The sequence below is a fragment of the Pipra filicauda genome, unplaced genomic scaffold (assembly GCF_003945595.2).
Source record: "Pipra filicauda isolate LSUMZ 115617 unplaced genomic scaffold, ASM394559v2 scaffold209_size2725305_pilon, whole genome shotgun sequence".
Classification (NCBI taxonomy): Eukaryota; Metazoa; Chordata; class Aves; order Passeriformes; family Pipridae; genus Pipra; species Pipra filicauda.
The window spans coordinates 1,483,107-1,502,487 of record NW_024104320.1 but is presented as its reverse complement, the minus strand read 5'-3'; the positions used below and the strand labels follow the sequence as shown (position 1 = coordinate 1,502,487).

Below are 19,381 nucleotides of genomic sequence, written 5' to 3'. Positions count from 1 at the left end.
CACAGAGCCAGTCATCTCAACACAGAAAGCCATGAGATATTGGATGTGGTTCGTCCTGGATGGACAGTGGCAGTTTCCCATCACCTTTTTGTTCTTCAGGCATCTGCAGGTGACTCACGAGGGGATTTGCTCCATTGTCTTTCCAGGGACTGAAGTAAGATTTAGCAGCTTTCTGTATTGGTGTTCTGGCCCTTCGAGAAGATGAGTCCCATCATCAAGATCCTCGATCAGTCACCAGGGCCTCCCATAAATCACAGAGCTTGGTCTTGCAGTGACATTACCCAGTGTTCCTGGCAGCACTGGGCCTGTGATTTGTTCCATATATATGTATGCAACTGCTCTACTTCCTCGTTTTCAAGTTATTTTGACTTCCAAAAGCTGTCTTCAGTTCATTGTAATGCCACATCTTTTGGCAAAGGATAATAGATAATGGATCCTGCCATGTTTTTAAGTTTTGGGGGGGAAGCTTGGTTTAGACACTGTGAAAACACTGTTTTAGTCCTGTGAAAGTTGTGGGAGCAATAGTTTGCTGACTAGTGTTGATTTTAGGTTGGAGGGGTCATGTCATGTGGGAAAGTTAGTGACCTTTTTTGAGCTTTTTTGTCTTAGGTGATGATTGGTGATTTTTAAGATAACAAAGATAAAGTCGAGCTAATTAGAGAGTTCTCTTTTTTTACGACTGACCTGTTTCAAGAACTATCGCATATCAGTAAAACACTTAACACAAAGTGTACTTTGAGGTTCAGAGGTTGATCCCAGGTATGGGGTGATATAAGGTAGTTACTGTATTCCTTTTACCTTTAAAAACGTATTATGACCTTTAATTTCACCTTTTAAAATTGCATTTTCCTTTTGTACATTCGTTGGTGATAGATGACATAACAGTCTATTTTGCGGGGAAGCACTCGTGTTAGAGTGCTTAGTTGGATTTTTGGAAGTGCTAAGCAGCTGTTTTAAGTGATCCTGAAATTTTCAAGTGCTTGGTTGCAAATATTGCAGGTACCTGATTACCTCTGGAAATGGTGTTTTTGAATCCTGATCGATATAGAACTGGGAGGCTTATATTGTGTGTGAGTTCAAGTTCCTTCCAGTGACAGACCAGTGTAAGCCAAAATTTTAAGCCAGCTGTGAGCAGTGAAGCCTTGTTTTCTGTGGCTGTTTGAGTTTAATGAGCTGTGAGCTTATGTTGAGTTTTTTCACGCTGTTGGTATATTTAGAGCAGCTTTTGGCGTGCGGATTCTGTGGTGTCTAATATTGGTACTCAAACACACAGAAGTCTTTCTCTTCATTGAGGGTTGTGCTTTCTCCGGTTGCCTGTTTTCATGAATCTTGTAGTAGGCACTTAAGATCTTTGCAAAGTACACCCCTCAGTTGAGCTTAATTCACATTGGATGATGGGATTCATCAAAGTACATGTTAACTACTCATCTCTTCTACCCTTAGAATGCCAGGCTAAGAATTTGAGCATCCTGGTTGCTTGGTTCCTATAATGTAACTGCTTTCATTAACTCATTTGTCTTACTTGTCTTATCAGAATGGTTGTGGGGTTTGTTGTTTCTGTTTTTTTTTTTTTTTTATTCTCAGGTTTATTTAAGGATAAGCCTCTAGAAAATAAGATAAGGGATTTTATTTTGTCAGTTCTTCTTACTTCCACACATACTTTGTTGTATTGCCCATTGCAAGATGGTACAGAGACTGTAGTAACTTGTTTTTCTGGTATTGTTGTGATGTTAGCACCAAATGTTATAAAGGTGAGGATTAGGTCACATAAAAATTATAAAGTAAAAATGGAGCTGATGAAATGTCATTTTTCTTTAAATTGGGAATATTTAGAACTTTGTCAGTATAGGAAAGCAGCCTGGCCAGCTTGGTTACTTGGATCCTGGAGTTAGAATAATGGATTGAACATTAATATATAGATGAGCACAGTGTTGTGTAACTCTTATTTTCAGAACAACACATGAAATTCAAATGATGTAACGTGATGACAGTAGCAGGACAAAGTGTTGGAATTACCTTATAGAGCACAAGTACCTGAGAACTATTTTTAAATATTTTGGCAGTTACAGATAGTTGAAAAGGCATGGTTGATCCAGAAAAGTCACAGCTTCTTCGGAATAGCAATTCTGAGAACAGCCAGTTTGACTTAAGAAATTTTGATATGAGATGTTGTGGCTTCAGCTTCAGAAGTAGCTGATACATAATTCTGAACTGGCTCTTCTAGTGAAAATATTCGAGGCTGATGCAAGTGGAGCTTGTGAAATGCTGTGGCATCAGTCATGAGCGATATCTGCAGTTAGTGATTCAGCAGCATACACATTAAGTAAGGGAAGAACAGGAAATGGGAGTTAACTCATTTTTGTTTCTAAAAGTATTACAATTGGAATGTGGAAAAAAAAAAGAGCTGTTATGGCTATATTAATAAATGTATTTAAAAAATCAGAACTGATTTAAATACTATTAGTCTTACCTTTCAAAGGTCAAGAATTTTACTCCTCAAAATCTAAAACTCTTGCTTTTTCCATTACACTTTTACGAGTTTCTTGAGGTAGGACAAGTCTGTGAGATGCTTTTGTCCCTCAGGACATTACGTGATGTTGAGATGTGTGTCTAACACAGGTCATAATTGATTCCCTAAGTTCATTACATTAATTTGTGGTGGTTAAAACATTATTACTCTGTGCTGTAGAGCTCAGTGGTAAAGGTTTGAAGAGACCAAATTTCAACTGGATGCTTTGAAGGACTGTTCTTGGTAATAGAGCACGGGTGACACTTGTGGATGGGAGTGGGGTTGGGAGTGGGGAGCACATTTTTACCTATCTGAAATAATGCTACCTAATTATTTTTCCCTGTTTTGACTGCCTTATGCTGCTCTTTTCTTTTTCTCTCATGAGGTTTCTCTGTTTTTTTGATTCATCAGAGATAAACACCATTGCTTTGCTTTGAAGGCCTCTTGTGGCCTTTCTCCTCTCTGCTTGTCATCTTATTCAGTTTTGAGAAGTTGTGTGTGATGGTTTTGTGCACCTGACCAGCTTGAAAATACATAGCTAAAATGTAAATTCAGTCTCACTGAATGTTTCACCTTCATTAGTTTTATAAATGGTGAGAGATTGTTTTCTGCTGAGCACAGAGACTACCCATGTATCTGTTGTGTTATGCTCAGCTTATAGCAGTCCCTTAGATGTTCTGTATGTTTTGCTCTATTATCTGGGGCTGACAGCTGAGCAGCAAGTCAAATAGCATCTCTTCTATTGTAAGGAGAAGATAACATTAAGAATTATTCTGTTAGATTTTTTTTTTCCCTCTGTTAGGAGGCAGATTTTGCTTCTGATGGAAGGACAGAAGTGGGCTCAAAAATTTCCTCTGAAGATGGCAAGATTTCAAATGAATAAGCTTAAAAGTAATAGGCTCTGTTTCCAGTCACGGTTGAAGTAAGAAAATAATGAAAAGAATAGAAAACTCATCAAATACTTATGTCCTGCCTAAGCCCACATTGACATAAATTAGGAGTTGAAACATGGAAGTTGAGAACTGCAGGTTTCAAGATGTGTGGACCTCACCAAACAGCATTTTAGAGCACTTGTACAACGCTTGCAAATAATTAGGTGTGAGAATTGGTGTGTCTCAAAAGAGGATCTAGAAAAAACAGCATATGGAATGGGGAGTCATGTAAATTAGAAAGTAGGAAGCAAAAAAAGGCAAGAGTGTATTTTAAGTTACCACCCGTTCAGGAGCAAGTGTATCTCACTCAGCTCTCTGGAAAGGTTACGTTGTGCAGACTTCTCAAAGGTAGAAGCTCAGAGCCTTGAAAAAACCCCTCAAAGTTATAAATAGTCTACACTCTCCTTTTTGCTATTTTTCTTTTCCATTTTAAGCAAAGCAAGCAGAGGGAGTGATGTCTGTCTGTGTCTGGGATCAGATTAGTGAATGTGTTCTTCCAGGGTGTGACAGAGCTGAGTTCAATTCCCATCTTTTCCTGAGGAAGTTCATGTACATGTCTCCTGGGAGAAGGGCCAGGGATTTAAATAGTGAGCTTCCTGAAGTGGGATTCTCATTCCCTCCCTCAGAATAATTTCTACTTCGCAAAGAAGAATCAAAGCTGGACGGGCATGGACAGAGAGACCTGCAGATTTCGTCTTAATGGTAAAGAATTTCACTTAGGAGATTGAAATCCTGAGTTGACACTATTTCAAACACTGCTCATGAGTTTCCTTGAATGACTGTGCAGTAAAATGGGGGAAAACCTTCTCCTAGGAGGAAGGAAAGATCAGCTTTAATCTCCAGAGACAGAGGAGAGAGCTGAACTGTGTCTTGATACTTTGAATGGGTGCTTTCACAGCTGAGCAGCTGTGTAAGAAACAGAGTAAACCCAGCAATACTGACCACACAATTCTGTTTTTTGAACAGAAACAGAGATTCCTGTATTTTGCATGGTCAGTATGTTCAGAGAGCCTGTTAGCTGGGCAAGGTGGGCAGAAGGATATTTGTCAAAAAAATACTTTTTGTGTTCTGTCTGGATAACTGTTGGGAAGGAAGTTGCTCTTTCACAGTGAGCAAGGAAGGGACTTTGTACCATAGGGGTGAGAAGTAAAATATTTAACCCTTTTTTTTTTTTTTTTCTTCTTGGAATGTCAAAATATTAACTTAGGCTTTCAGTACTGCTATCCACAGTGGCAGAGGAGAGCAGGAAGAGCCAGCAATGTGCTACCCGGGATAGACTTCTTCGTTTTGTCACTGATGTCATTCATTTGTTATCAGAGTGGGTGGACTTCGTGAAGTTGGGCACAGTGCATTTTGAAAAGGCCATGTCACTGTGTATAACTCCACTATATAAAGGAGATAAATAGTTGGCCTGACAAAATGTTCTGGTGTTTTTCTTTGTTTTTTGTTTTGTGGTGTTTTTTTTTTTAATTAGTAAACTGTCCTACCAATATGTCTTGCAAAAAGATAAATTGTATTCCATGCTGGTTAATAATGCCTTACTAATGCATATTATTCTCTCATTTTCAAGAGAGTAATTGAAAAATACCAGGGAACAACTACATGGGCTATTACACTGTCACTGTTTGCTCTGCAAATACTAATGAGTCCTCTTTGAATTGTCCAGGTCTACAGGTGTTGTAAAGAGTAAATTGGTCAACTAGTACTGCAGTCTCTGTCCTTGCTAATTGGTTCTTGCAGCAAAAATCTGCAATATATCTTCTTCCTGCTCTTGGGGAAAGGAAAAGAGTAGTTAGTAGTGTGTCCACACATGCTGCTTCCATGGCATTTTCTTTCTTCCAGACAGAGCTTGTTGCACCAGACCTTCATTCCTACTAAAACTATGTGGTTGTGGTTTTTCTGAGAAATATTTTGAAAAAAATTGATGCAAGTATAAATATTAACAAAGATTGTGGTAAGGCTGTTCTTCGTATAATGGCAATACGCCCATGATAGGAAAGAAGCTTTTTCTTTTCCCTTTCTACTGCCATGTGCCCAGCTCTATCTAATGTTTTCTAATGCCTTCAGCATAGTCCTGAGGTCCCCCCTGCTTCTGGCAGTCTCCTCATTTGTTTTCCCAGTTTGTATCAACTATAATGAACACGGAGAGAGGGAACGGCAGTTGCAGTTTGGCAGGTCAGTTTGTGAAAACAATTAGTGCTTTAAACATCGGGACTAGTCAGATGGTTTGTTTACAAGAACTTGCTGTTCTGCTATTTAAATGTAAGATCCAAGTTTTCCTGTTTTCACCCTAAATGGCAGCAGGACTTAATGTCGTCTATGATGTTCACAGGGATGTTTGATCCTGTTGTTACAACATGGATTTTGTGCTGTTGCTGCCACAGTTTCTTATGACTGATGGCTTTCACCAAGCGCCTCTCCTAGAACATTTTGGAAAAACAGATAATTTTCTGTGAACTATTCTGGTGGTGATGGCCATGATTTCATCTATATCATCTGTTTGGGATACTGGTTATAGTATTTTCTTGATTTTTATTTTTTTCCCTTAGTGAACATTTTTATATGGCATTGGCTTTCTCTGTAGTATTGTGTAGTAAGGTTCTTTGGAAATTAACAGCTTTCACCTCCATTAATGTTTAGAAGTTATTGAAATTATTCTAAAAAACCATAAATTTGACTTCAAGAATATTTTGCTGAGACTTTCATGCTACATAAGTGGTTCACACCTGTGTCTCAAAGGTGCAAGGTGCTTTTACACATTTAGATCATTATAGATGGCAACTGCAGCAACTTTATTTGGAATTTGTAAAAATAAGCAGCTTTTAACTTTAATATATGTGTAATCTCCAAGCCTTTGTGATATACTGTGGGGACGACGAAGACAGAATACTTGTTGAGGACGAGCTCCATTCTTTGAGAAGGATTGTTTTCACAGACTTTTGAAAAATTTTTTGTAGACTTCAAGTTTACTGGGCTGTTTCCTCCTTCTCTAAAAAAAAAGAAAATAATGAGGAGAAATTATGTTGCAGCAATACTTCTATTTTTCCTTTTTTTGCTTATCAGTATAACTTCAGAATCTGTCACCAGAGAAGCATGTGTGCTTGGTGTAACCCTGGTGTTCGAATGAAATGGATCTGTGCAAAGGGATAAAATGGGGTCTCAGTGCTGGTGAGATATGAAATCCTGTAAAAAACTCATTTATGATTTTTGGTTTCTTCTGTAAGTCATAGTTTTTGCTATTTGTGAGGCTTAATGTAGGAGAGTTTTGGTACCTTTCAGATTTAGTATTTATTTAAAATATGACAAGTTCTGCATATAGACATAATAGTGAGACAACAGAGCTAAATCATGATTTAATTGCATATCATTGCTGTAATGTACTCTCAGTAAGACCTGTTGGGCAGTTCCCTCTTGTTTTTGGACCTAAGGATGGTACATCTACATGGCGATGCCCAATGCAGACTTACCAGCTTGGGTCAAACCCAAGCTTGGGAAACTTGGGGAAATTTCAGGTTATGCTGAAAAATCCTGTGTTGAGAATTTGGCGTGCAATGTTCATTATTTTTGGGAGTGTTGCACTGGAACAGAGTGTCAAAGACTGTGGCATTAGAACGTCTGATACTGGGCTGCTTCTTTTGAGAGGACAGATAAAGGTATGGAGCATAACTTGGGAGTGTTGTATTCAGTGTCTGACTACAACTTCTAATTCTGCCTGATGTGAGCTATGAAAGTTCTGTTGTCACAGAATCATAGAATTGTTTGGCTTGGAAGGGACCTTTAAAGATCATCTCGTTTCAACCCTCCTGCCGTAGGCAGGAACACCTTCCACTAGACCAGGTTGCTGAGAGCCCCATCCAGCCTGGCCTTGAACACTTCCAGGGATGGGGCAGCCACAGCTTCTCTGGACAACCTGTGCCAGCACCTCAACACCCTCACAGGGAAGACTTTTCTTCTTATATCCAAGAAGTTACTCGGTCTGGTGGAAATGAACCAGGGACACGTGTGCTCTGTAGATACAGAGCTTTCATAAATAGGAAGGACCCTCACCAAGCTAAAGTGAGGTCAAAGCCCTCAAGATTTTTCAGTTGAAATTGATTTTAAAATATGGTACAGTTGAGACTCTAGGGACATCAAAATGAGGGAGAGGGGGTTTTCACGTTTTGTGTGTGTGAAGTTGCCTGGGTCGCTTTTGGGCTTTAAGAGTTAATCAGTTTATTACGAGACCTGTATTGTCTGATTGTTATCAGATTTGTATTGTGAGGCCTCACCTCAAGTACTGTGTGCATTTTGGGCCTCAGAATGTAAGAAGGATATAAAAGTATCAGAATGTATCCAAAAGAGGGAAACAAAGATGGTGAAAGGACTAGAGAGCAAGACTTTGAGGAGCAGCTGAGGACACTAGGTCTGTTCAGCTTAGGGACGAGACTGAGGGGTGACCTCCTTGCTGCCTGCAGCTTCCTTATGGGAGCAGTCAGGGAGGTGCTGCTCTCTCCTCCCAGGTGACAGGGCATGAGGGAATGGCTTAAAACTGTGTCTGGGAACTTGAGATTGGATGTAAGGAAAAAGTTCTCCACTGAGAGGGTGGTCATACACAAGAACAAGCTCCCCAGGGAAGGGGTCATGGCCCCAAACCAGTTGGTGTTCATGAAGTGTTTGGGCAATGCTCATTAGTTACATCATGGGATAATTTTTAGTGCCCTGTGTGGAGTCTGAAGTTGGGCTCAATGATCTTCCCGTGTTCCTTCCTGCTTGGGATATTCTATGTTTTTGTGATTCTGTTGTGATTACTCATTCAAAGAAACCTAAAAGCAGACTGAAAGTAAGAGGATAAAGTGAGTTGGAGGAAAGATCAGATGTGTAGCTCTTATTCAGTAAGACTGTAAATCTGGAGCAAGTCACATGAAGGTGGAAATCTGCTGATTCTGGGGGTGTTCTCCAGCATTCTGCTTCTGTGTCATGGTTTCAAGTTCTCTTTTAGACCTTCTTGACAGAACAGCTTTTGCAGAGAAGTGTGCTGGAGAAATGCTTGACAACCGTGGCAGCATTTTTTGGGAAGGCTATTTATAGATTTCAAGTGTCCCTTGGTAGATTGCTTGGTAGGTTCATGTCTTGGAACAGATCCATGCTTCCTTTTTGCATCTTTGTGCAGTTGATACCTAATGTCTCTGTGAGAGATCATTTGGACTCACCAGCTATTCCATTTACTTTTTTAAAATATGTATGTGTGTGTGTGTGTGTGTGTGTAGCCACAGATCCTAGACTCTTATTTTTAGTGAAGAAATGTGCAATAGGTACAAAAAGGTGGAACCACAGTGCTTTCCAGTTCTGTGATTTTTGTGAGGAGATGCACAGGAGTTTTCATGCAGAGGAAGAGAGTATGGGGAATATGATATTTCTGTACTTAATATTAAAATCTGTGGTTGTATTGAGAGGGGAAGAGTTGGGTGGATTTTGTTTGTTTGTATGTATATTTGGTTTGGTTTGGTTTGGGTTTTTTTTGGTGTGGGGAGAAGGTTTGGTGTCTGAAGAGGGTTGTTTGGTTTTTTTTTAATTAAATATTTCCTTTTTGTAGCCTCATCATGCACAATAATTTCTCCACATAGAGCACAAGGATAATGACGAATATATTTCAATATTTAACTAAAATTGTCTCATTGAAAGTACAAGCTCGCTGCATTGTCTTAGTTCTATGTTTTTATAGCAGTGAATTTTTTTATGCTTTTACCTCAGATAAGTATTAGTGAATATTTTGCGATTCTAAAGAATTATTATTACCGGTGAATTATTATTAAGAAGAATTATTATTATTTCAAGATAATTATTGTTATTATTATCTTGAAAAGATACATACTAAAAAAAACAAAATTTGTCTTAGTACTCTGGTATTTATTATGAAAGTAAATTCTGTTGAGACTCTTTAAATGCTGCTTTGAGTCTTTATGCAGTAGCTCAGGAAAAGGAATAACTTCATTGTGTTGCTCCTGGAAAACTGGCTGGTGACAGACTTTTATTAGGACAGGTCTTTTTTTCAGAATACATCATGTAAGAGTGTTTTCTTTGTTAATAGTGTGTGGAGTAGTGGAATGGGTGAATTTGAATAATAATTGTTCTTCCACTTTTCTCAGTAGGAGCTTTTGGTTACAGAGCTCAGGATTGCACTGTTTTTTTCTGATATACATAAATATTTACCAGGGAGAGCTGGCAAAGATCTGCTGGGACCCCAAGCCTATGCTCCCGCCAGGAGAAGGCTGTCCCCAGCCATATGTTCTGGCAACTGTTTGTGTACATCCTGCAGCAGTTGCTAAACAGTTGGTACTGTTTTCCTTTAAGAATGTGCCACAAGGTCCAGGACTGCACCGCATAGCCTATAGAAAAAAAAAAAAATAAAAAAAAGAGAAAAAGACAAAAAAAATTCCCCCCCCCCCCCCAGCTGGTTGAAGAGCAGCCCCAAGCCGGGCATTGTTTGCTGTCGGAAGTGGGAGCTGAAGGGACGGACGTTCCCCCGCTCAGCGGGAGCGCAGCGCAGTTTTGCCCTTGTTGCATTATTAATGGCACGATGTTTTTATGTTGCAGATGGCTAAGAGCTAGCAAGGCAGATCCGGGACCATGATGGCTCAGTTTCCCACGGCCATGAACGGTGAGTAGCCGCGCTCGGTTTGCTTAGGTCGGGGTGGGAGGTTTGGCTGGTTTGTGTGTGTGTTTTTTGGTACCTGCAGCAGCGTTATGGTCACTTTGCTGCAGATCGCTTCCCGTAGCCCAACCTGTGCTGTGAGGCTGGGAGAGACAGGGCAGAGGCATCACTGCAGTGTAATTTGGAGTGGGGATACGCCGGGAGTGTCTGGTAATCTCGGATCGTTTAAAGGGTTGAGGAATGTGTGAGTTGTAGTGTGAACACTGCCTGACTTCAAGTGGGGAATATGCTAAGTAATAGTTGATTAAACTTGCATACCTTTTCTGTTACGTAATTCAGCACAAAACGTGTTCCATTATAATCCATTACACTATTTATTTTAATACAAAATATTTGAGGGCGTCAAGCAGTTTGTGACACTGATGAAAGCAACCAGTCTTTCTCAATTAAAAAAAAAAGTTAAGAATTTTCCTCAATTAAAAAAAAGTTAAGAATTTTTCTCTTCATTTTGTACCCCTTCCTCTATAGAAACTTTTGGATTTGTTTCTTGGTGATTTGCTTTCAAAGACATGAGAGTTGGAACCTTAAAATTGTTTATGTGTGTATGTATGGGACAGAGCTTATTTGTGAAAATATGATTTGCAAAGATCTGCTCAGAAATTTGACATTTGCATGTTGTTGTTTACAGAGCTGGCCAAAATGAAAGTACAAGTATGGAAACAATGTTTTGCATTGTTTTGCATATTCAGTTATTCCCTATAAGGAGTATTTCTCCTAATGAAAGTGGGGACATAGATACAAGAATGAGTATTTCTTAGCTCATTTGTCTGTGAAGGTTACTGCAGGACTGGGAGGTCTTCACTGAACTAATTTAGAAAATTGTCACTGCTGAGATAAATTGGGTGAGTAAGGGGAAGGTGTTTTGGTTTTGTTGTGTTTTTTTTTTTTTTCAAAAGAACAACATTAAGATTTCAAATTAACCCTCTCTTTTACATACCTGTTTCACATGTGCATAAAACATTTTGTGAAAAAAAAAATCGTTGTGATCAACACTTTATTTCATACAGTCAGCTGCAGTTTGTTTCAGACTTTGTTTCACAGACCTAACAAAAAAAGAAAAGGAGTCAATATGTTATATAATAGGGGAACAATTATGTCCACCTTATTGGACATAATGAATTTTTTTTATAATTGCCACATGCTTTTTGCTTCTCAGTTTAAAATAAACAATCAGAAATTCTCTTTGGGGAAGGTACAAATTTATATCCTTGGCTGTCTCCGTGTTTGATGTGTGAATAAGTTATTTAGTGTCTTTGTTTTGGCTTTTCACTCAGTGCTGTTGTAGGATTGCAAGTGTATTGACAGCACTGGGCACGTACATGACTTGATCTCAGAAGCCTTAGTTTGGGAGAGTGATCCTTCCCTTGCTCTGAAATCCCCTGGGCAGTACTGTCTGCTGCTCTCAAAGGGAATGGTGCCAGAGGATGCTGCCTTTCCCCTCACAGAGTTTTACTGTGTTGAAAGGCATAGTAAGAGAAACACCAGGCAATAGTTAAGCTGTTGCTCCTCACAGAAAAGTTGAATGACTCTGTGTGTAGTTTTGTAGCCATATTTCTTATCAGAATTGATTACATTTCAAACAAGTCAGGTGGGGGAAAAAAGAATAGTTCTAATGTGATTTCTGGATAAATACTGAGCAACCTCTGCCCTTGAAATTGTTCTTTAGCCTGTGTTCTGCTTCCTTGCTACTTAGCACTGCTGTAGTGGTTGCATTCAAAGTAGATCACCTGCATTTGCCACTCATTGCAGGAAACCTCTAATTACATTGTTAGACCTTGGTAGTGACTTGAAGCATGAGATGAGGAATGAGGTTATGTGTGAGGCAACTAAGCCATTAGGCATTGCTGCAGCCTGGGAACTCTGGCTGCCTGCCTCACCTTCATTTCAGCATAGTGTTGACCCTTCCCTTTTGTCGTCTGCTGGGGGAAATGGTGGTTTTCTTATGGGGGAAGAAACCTCTTATTCCTTCAAGGTACAATATTGTATCTTGATAAGAAGGTAGGTTTTAGTTTATGATTAGCATAAGACATGAAGTAGTTTCTGTTTCATGTTTCTCTTTCAGGATTATTTTTGGCACTCAGTGTTACAGAAGAGTGAGTGGATAGTGTGGAGCAGATGGGTTTACAAGTATGTGATGATATGACACAGGGTGACAAGGTGTTTGAGAACTGCAGGGTTCAAATGTCAAAGCATGATACTCAGTCTCAAATACAGGAGATGCTACAACACTTTATTTACCAGCCTAATCAGAGAAAGCCAGTCTGCACAAGACCCTGAGAAGGAAGAGTAACTGAGCCGTGTGCTTGACTTCCAGTGGAGAGATTCAGCTTTATTGAGGCACCTTCAGAATATACCTTGGCTGAGCAGGCTCCCAGAACTGTCCAGCTTCAGCATGTGGCTGATGGCCAAACTATGTGCTGTACTGAGAGCTGGCACCTTCTGTTGTAATTCTGTGGCCATGTGTAAACTTTAGCTCATTGCAGCGTTGTGTGCTCTAGGGGCACGTGCTCTTGCCAGAACTTTCTTCTCTAAAGTCATGAAAGGACACAGCTAATGGAGAGGAGTTCCCTTTGACTCTCCATTGCTGTCCAAGGTGACCTTTGTGGATGCCTTAATAATAAGCTGGAAATTCAAAGAGGAAAAGCAGGACAAAAGAGTGTGTGTAGATTTCTTTACAAATTTATATCCCATGCAAAATATAAAGGTTATTATGACATTTTATATGAACAGGCAAGGCTGAGCAACATGTGCCTTATGTATAAAGTCTGCCAATTACAGCACCAGATGGATAACATACATTTATCTATGTGGAGTCCAGTTCTATCAAAGAGCCACTCCAGGCATATCCATCTCCCCAGTCTGCAAACAAGGTCAAGGATTCCCTACTGAGGCTTAGTTTTATCCAGTAACTGTCTGAATATTGATCATTATTTCTGTGAAAATGATAATACAAACCCAGTTTACGGTAGTTGATTCTCCTTACATACAGTTCTCCATCTGGACAAAGCTTTCTTAGGAATTCATCCCAAGTCTTGCAAAAGCTTTTGGAAATGACATTTAGTTAAACTAAAAAACAACTATCTTCAATAGTTGCGTTTCTAAAGAAAGACTTAATGTGCTAACCACAAACAACATTTAAAAGAATAAAGGCTTTCTTTAATAGGTTAAGAGGTACTTCTATCTAATTTGTTTCTGTGATTGCAGCCTTTGTCACAGAGCAGGAAGAAGTAGCCTTCAGTGCCATGGGATGTGTTCTTTCCAGCTGGAGAGCAGTTGCATGATGTTTCTATTCCAGATCCCCTTCCTTCTTCTGTAGGGTAGATTTGTTCAGGGTTTCATATCAGTGCTGATGCTGGATCTTGGTTTGGGGAGATTTAATCTTAACAGACCAGCTGGAACAAGGAAAGCAGTATTTGCCGATCAGTATCTTTCACATTGTTTCCTTAAGTACCACTGGAATTTTTGGGCTGTGTGCTTTTTTTTGTTTATGTTTTTATTTGTCCTTCCTCTTCCCTCCTACCACCTGTTTCCTTTCGATACAAATTTTTTGTGGTCCAGCAGGAAAATGTCTCTGATAAACTGAGGTGCAAAAAGTAAGTCATGACTCATTTCATGTGCTTCTAAACCTTCATAAGTCAAACTGGATTTTGTGCTGCTCTGAATAGAACTGAGTTTTGTGTCCCCACACTTAGGTGTGTAGGAGACTGGGGTGGACAGGAAGGGGTTGTGTGAGGTCCTGGTTTCCCTGTCAAAACACTCACTGATAGGTTTTGCAGCATGTTCTTTGTAAAAAAGTCAGTCTCAAGACTTGTGGTCTGAACTTTTTTTTAATTAGGAGGAGCCCTGGTCATCAGAGCTCAATTAAAAGCTGCTTGAATGCAACCTGACTCTTAACCTTGTGTGCACTGTAGATACGGAAACTGTAGACTTGCATATCAACAAGCGTAGAAAAAGATACAAATCTGAATTAGACCTTGCAAAGAAAATACCAGAACTTGTTCTTGCACCTAAAAAAAGGAAAAGGAAAGAAATTCTAAGACACGGACAAATATTTTCTCTGTCCCTACTTAGGAATTAATCCTTCCGCTCACTTTTCAGTGAGGACGGTGATGTCAATTGATACAGAGCAAAATTAAAATGCTCAAGTCAGGGAAGTGTATATCTTCCATTATTACACCCTGCAAAAAAGTAGATTTCCAGTTGCGTTTGCCGTATTTTGTGTTTTCTTTAATCTTAACAAGTCAGAAATAGCCCTATAGGATTGCAGAATACAAAGTCTCTTATTCATATTTAATTATGAAGATAATATGATTCACATGGCAGATGTAAGAGGAAATTTTAGGAGGAAGAAATAATTAGATGTGGAGGTAAATGTTAAATGGAGTAAATGGAATCAGGTTTTACAAGGGAAGGTTTTAGCAAGGAAAGGTTGTTACTTTATGCCTTCTTCACTAGCTGAATTTTGTAGAAAAAGTGTAACAAGATCTCAGGGTTGGACTTCATTAGGGAAATAACTGGCTAAAAGGGAGAGAAAATGCAAGTTTTAAACTGGAATGTTGTAATCATTATATTCTTCATGAATTTTATCTTAAGGCCAGTCTTAGTTATTATTTATGGCAATGTTATCAGTAAAAAGCAAATGTATGCTGGTTAAATTGGGTGATGTCATGAACTTTGGAGTCATTTCCCACCCAGAATTACACACTATGGACCACATATCATTGGCTAAATTTCATCACATTTCTGTTGTGCTGTCTCCAAATAGCATTTTAGCCACAGCATTATGAGCTGGAAGGATTTTTGCTGTATGCTGGGAACTCAGCAGTTGGCTGTGACTAAGGAGGAAGACAACCGGATGTATTGGATGATCATGTAGTAATTACGTGATTTGAGGGAAAGGAAATGCATCCTAAAATGTGGTGGGTGAAATAAGGAGTGCTGTGTGCTATTGCCTAAGGCACTGGTGAGACATCTTGTAGGACATAGGGTAGAATTTGGGTTATCTGCTGAAGAGGGGAAAAAACCTCAGGAAATGAAATAGATGCAAAGTTGGGGTTTGGTGTTACCCAGGAGAGATGAATTAAGTGTTGGGAAAGGACAGAGAGGTTGACTTTGCTGTTTTGGTGGATTTGTTGGGTTTTTTTGGTTTGTTTTTTTTTTAATTTCACTGCATTTGCTTTTCAGTACATAAATTTGCTCTTTATTTTTTTCTTAATAGGAACTAACTTGTCTTTGAGTACAATGTTAGCACAAGGGTAAATAGAGATGAATCAGCTGTTGGTCTGGAAATGGGAACGGTTCTGTCAGCAGTGACGTTCTGGACCCTGGTCAAGAAAAAAGTCTGATTGCCTTAAGGCAGAGCTTGCATTTTAGGAAGGAATTAACATATTAGAGTTTCTTGGAGAAGCAGAGCTTGCATGTGGTGACCTTGGAAGTCCCTTCCAATCCTGTGCTCCTAAAATGTAATAAAGCATTAGGTAATAGTGGATACTAGTGTTGGGTTTTCATCCATTAACTTAATTTAAAACTATATCTGCTCTGTCTTGCTGGGATTTTATTTTGTTAGTATCATGTGTTAGCTTTTAAAAGATAAATTTACACTGAGGGGGAAACCCAGGATGGTTTTTATCTGGAATAATAATACTGTAATGCAAGCTGCTTTGTTCATTTGGGATGTCAGTGAGACTTCCTGGTGGTTTTTCTTCAAAGCATATAAAAACCTAAACAAAAAACAGAAGAAGATCTACAAATACTTCCCCAAAATGGAGCCAGAGGGCTGAAGGCTTAACTGAAGGGACTCAGAAACATAAATGTATCACATAGCCAAGTTTCAAAGGGCTTTGACTGTTAAAATTTTCATTTCCTTGAAGATTTAACTCCAAAGTTTGGGAAATATACTACTCCAATCAACTACTTTATGTGGCTGTTGTAATTTAGGGTTGATGGGCGTGTGTGAAGTGGCACCATCTTAACATCTACTAAATTCCAAATTGTCTGTGATCATTGGGGCTGCTTTGAACAGGCCATAGATGATATTAATTAGTATTGGCAGAATGAGTTCAGGTTTAGCCCACTAATTATAATGGCAATAATAAACACATTTTTAGACGTTGTGGTCTGTCAGTCAATTTATATAATGCCCTATTACTTTAATTAGGAATCTTGTGTGTTCAGGCTTTTCAGTGTGCTGCATCAGTTCTTTGGGACATCTGTTGTTTTTCCTACAATGGAGCAGTAACCTGAAATCATCACTGAGATAGCAAGAAGGGTTGAAACCCTGGAAAGCTGAAAGAATGTCAGTGTTCATGGAACTAGCATTCCTGTTGAGTACCTTCAAAGAAGATATTTTAATAACTTAAAAACACTTGTGCTTTAGTTGGATGTGAAGTTCTCTGTATGCGAGTCTCAAGAGCAGGTAAGATCAACTGAGTATCAAGAGTTGTTTTAGTGCTGCTTATTGAAGTAATATGCTTAAAAGTTTTATATATATATGCATTTTTACAATAGGTGGTATATTTTAAAGCACGTCCCAACATTTTTCCCTGCCTTTCTTCTCATAGCCATGATTTTCCGTTGAACTGTGATCTCTGCAGCACAGTTATTTCTTTAGGAAACATGTCTTTTCTGAAAGTCTTGGTTTCACTATTATAGAAGAGTTCTGCACCTGTTACAGTGTGTGTTGATACTTGTATGGCAGTACTGAAAAAAGTGCACTTGTATTTTCCTAAGAGCTACAGGTAGTAATTACTGTGCAACAAATGATAGTGCTTTCTTAGCACTGTGTTTCATAGGAATTCTTCAGGCTCAGGGAAGAAAAATATACACGAGTTAATGTGTGACCATTTTCTGATAGAGATGATGTGGGTTAGAAGGCCAGCAGAGTTATTCCTCTTATTTCTCACAGTCTTTATATTGAGATTGGATTAAGAAATACATGGACAGTACTTTTTAACCTGACCTGAAGATAACTCTACATCCACTGGGCTCCCTGTTCTGGAAATGATCCACTCTGCAATTGCTGTTACACAAAGGTTCTGGAAAACCTATAATAAAACAGGAAATAAGGGTACCCATGAAAAAAATGTCCAAAGAGAGGATGTGGCTCTTGTGTTAAGGGAGACTAAATGGATTAGAACTGTTTAGTTTTAGAGAAGAGGCAGCTGAGATGAAGATACAATAGAAATCTGTAAAGCCACAACAGTATAGAAAAGGCTAACAAGGGAAAGAATATTCACTGGTTTTTTTCAGCGCTGAAAGGGAAAGCAGAACCAAGTGAAATTATTGAACTTAAGGTAAGCAGAAGAACCTGGGTTTGTTTGTTGGTTGGGTTGGTTGGTTGTTTGTTTCACACAATGAACAACTCGTTTTTGGGACTCACTGTCTCAAGATGCTTTGGAACCAATACGTGGAATCAAGGAGGAGGAAGGATCTATGCCATGGCTATTAAATGCTTTACTTTTTTCTTTGGTGCTTTTTTGGCTCAAGAAGCTTGCCAAATTGCTGCTTTCTGACAGTTGAGAAACTCTAATACCCAGAAAAGAACTCTGTTCCAAATTCTAGAACTCTGTTCCAAATTCTAGTCCCTAAATGTCCCCATGAGCCATTGGGAAGGCAGGATTAGGGATTGTGGTATAAACTGATACCAGTGGTTTTATGAACATAAATTAGACGATTTTAAATTTATTATATTTAAAATCAAACTCCCATGTGTGCTGGGAAAGTAGTCTTGTGTATATGCTGGATATAGTTGGTAGGTTTTGCTAATTAATAATTTAACCTTCTAAGGAGTACTGCTTAAGCAAACTCTCTGCTTCTGTTACCTTTGTGTTTTCTTCCAGCTTTCCCTGTATTTTCTCCTTGTGCCAGGACTAGAAGTTACAAAGAGGCGTTTAACAAGAGTGATTGAAAATACAGAACAGCTTCCGTATGTGGAATAATTACATTGACTAGGACATTTCAGCTTGGAAAAGAAAGAGTGGGGATGGTGGATACAGTAGAATGTTTCCTTCTCAAGGTCATCTGTCATTTTTCAGGCAGAGGAATGGTAATTAATCTCTGATAACACGAGAATGAACCGGTATCAGATGAAAGTACTATTGGCAGATATCAAACATACAGAGCACTTTGCAGTGTCAATACAGGGTAAACTGTAGGAAGCTGTGGATGCCAAAAGGTTACCTGGATTCCTTAAACAATTAGAGACAGGTGGATTTTCCTGCCACTGATGAGGTGCCACCTCTGGTTCAGGAGCTACCCTGGGAGCTGAGAAGCCGTCCTGGAGCAGTACCACTGTGTGCTGTGGTACCACCACGTGCCTGTTGTTCTGTCTGGGATCTCAGCTGGGGGAATACTCAGTCTGTGCTGGAAGGGCCGTTACTGTGTTTTGTTTCCTACGTTATCTCCTAATTTCATTTTTGCCGAGATCATTCAGGAAATGTCTCTTCATTTTCCTTCTCTCCCACCCTTCCTGTGTAATTTTTTTTTTTTGGTCTTCTCTTTTCCTCTTTTCTTTCAAGTCTGTATCCCAGTTCTCTGCAAATATAGCCCATCAGCCTTCCTCCTGGTCCCAGACTTCCTCCTCAAGTCTGAGAACCCGGAAATGTGGTTTTTACTCTAATGGCCAGATAATGATGAGAACTACAAAAATTACTGTAAAGTATTTAATATTCCTGAAACAGAGTTCTGCACTGATTTTATGTCAGTGTATGTTTTTGTAGGAGAATAATTTCCTTTACTCCACCTAATTTCAAGTTTCATTTTGAATTCTCTTGCTTGGTATTTTTACTGCCTGCATTTCTCTTGGTGCAGAAAGATTTACTGGCTGCTGCAGATGGAAACTCACCTGCATCTTATTAGTTTCACTGCACTCCACAGGGATTTGCTAGACAATAATTAAACAAATTATCCTTTTGTAAATTTTTAATTAAATCAGAGGGGTTTTTTGTGACTGCTGGTGAGCAGCAGCAGCATAAAAAATCCATTTCCAGAATTAGAAAAGTTTAATCTAAGTTCTGGTCTTCTTTTTCCTCAAGCATGGTGACTAAAAACTTTTATTTTCCTCATGAAAGACTTTGATGCTGTACAGGTTGACTGAGTTTACTCAAAAAGACTTCTGATTTGTCCTTAACTGAAGGGTAAACTTATTTTCCATCTTCTGTGTCATGCTGGAAAGGAAGGCTATGGAGTCCATCAGCTGGAAATTTGGTAACCTTAAAAGCAAATGGATGCCAGTCTTACAGCTGATAGGGC

At 39.1% G+C, this 19,381-nt stretch overlaps 1 protein-coding gene across 9 annotated transcripts in view; it reads left to right on the top strand.

Moving 5' to 3' along the window:
- The window catches only part of ITSN2 (intersectin 2), a 91,149-nt gene that overhangs the window by 11,365 nt on the left and 60,403 nt on the right, over positions 1-19,381 (top strand). For 8 of the 9 annotated variants that reach the window (XM_039380959.1, XM_039380961.1, XM_027749255.2 and 5 more), the window contains exon 2: positions 10,015-10,078. In XM_039380959.1, coding sequence (XP_039236893.1) covers positions 10,048-10,078 — 31 coding nt within the window. In that variant the 5' untranslated portion in view covers positions 10,015-10,047. Of the gene's footprint in view, positions 1-8,518; positions 8,538-10,014; positions 10,079-19,381 lie in introns of those variants that run through there. The other variant, XM_039380960.1, reaches the window with a different exon arrangement.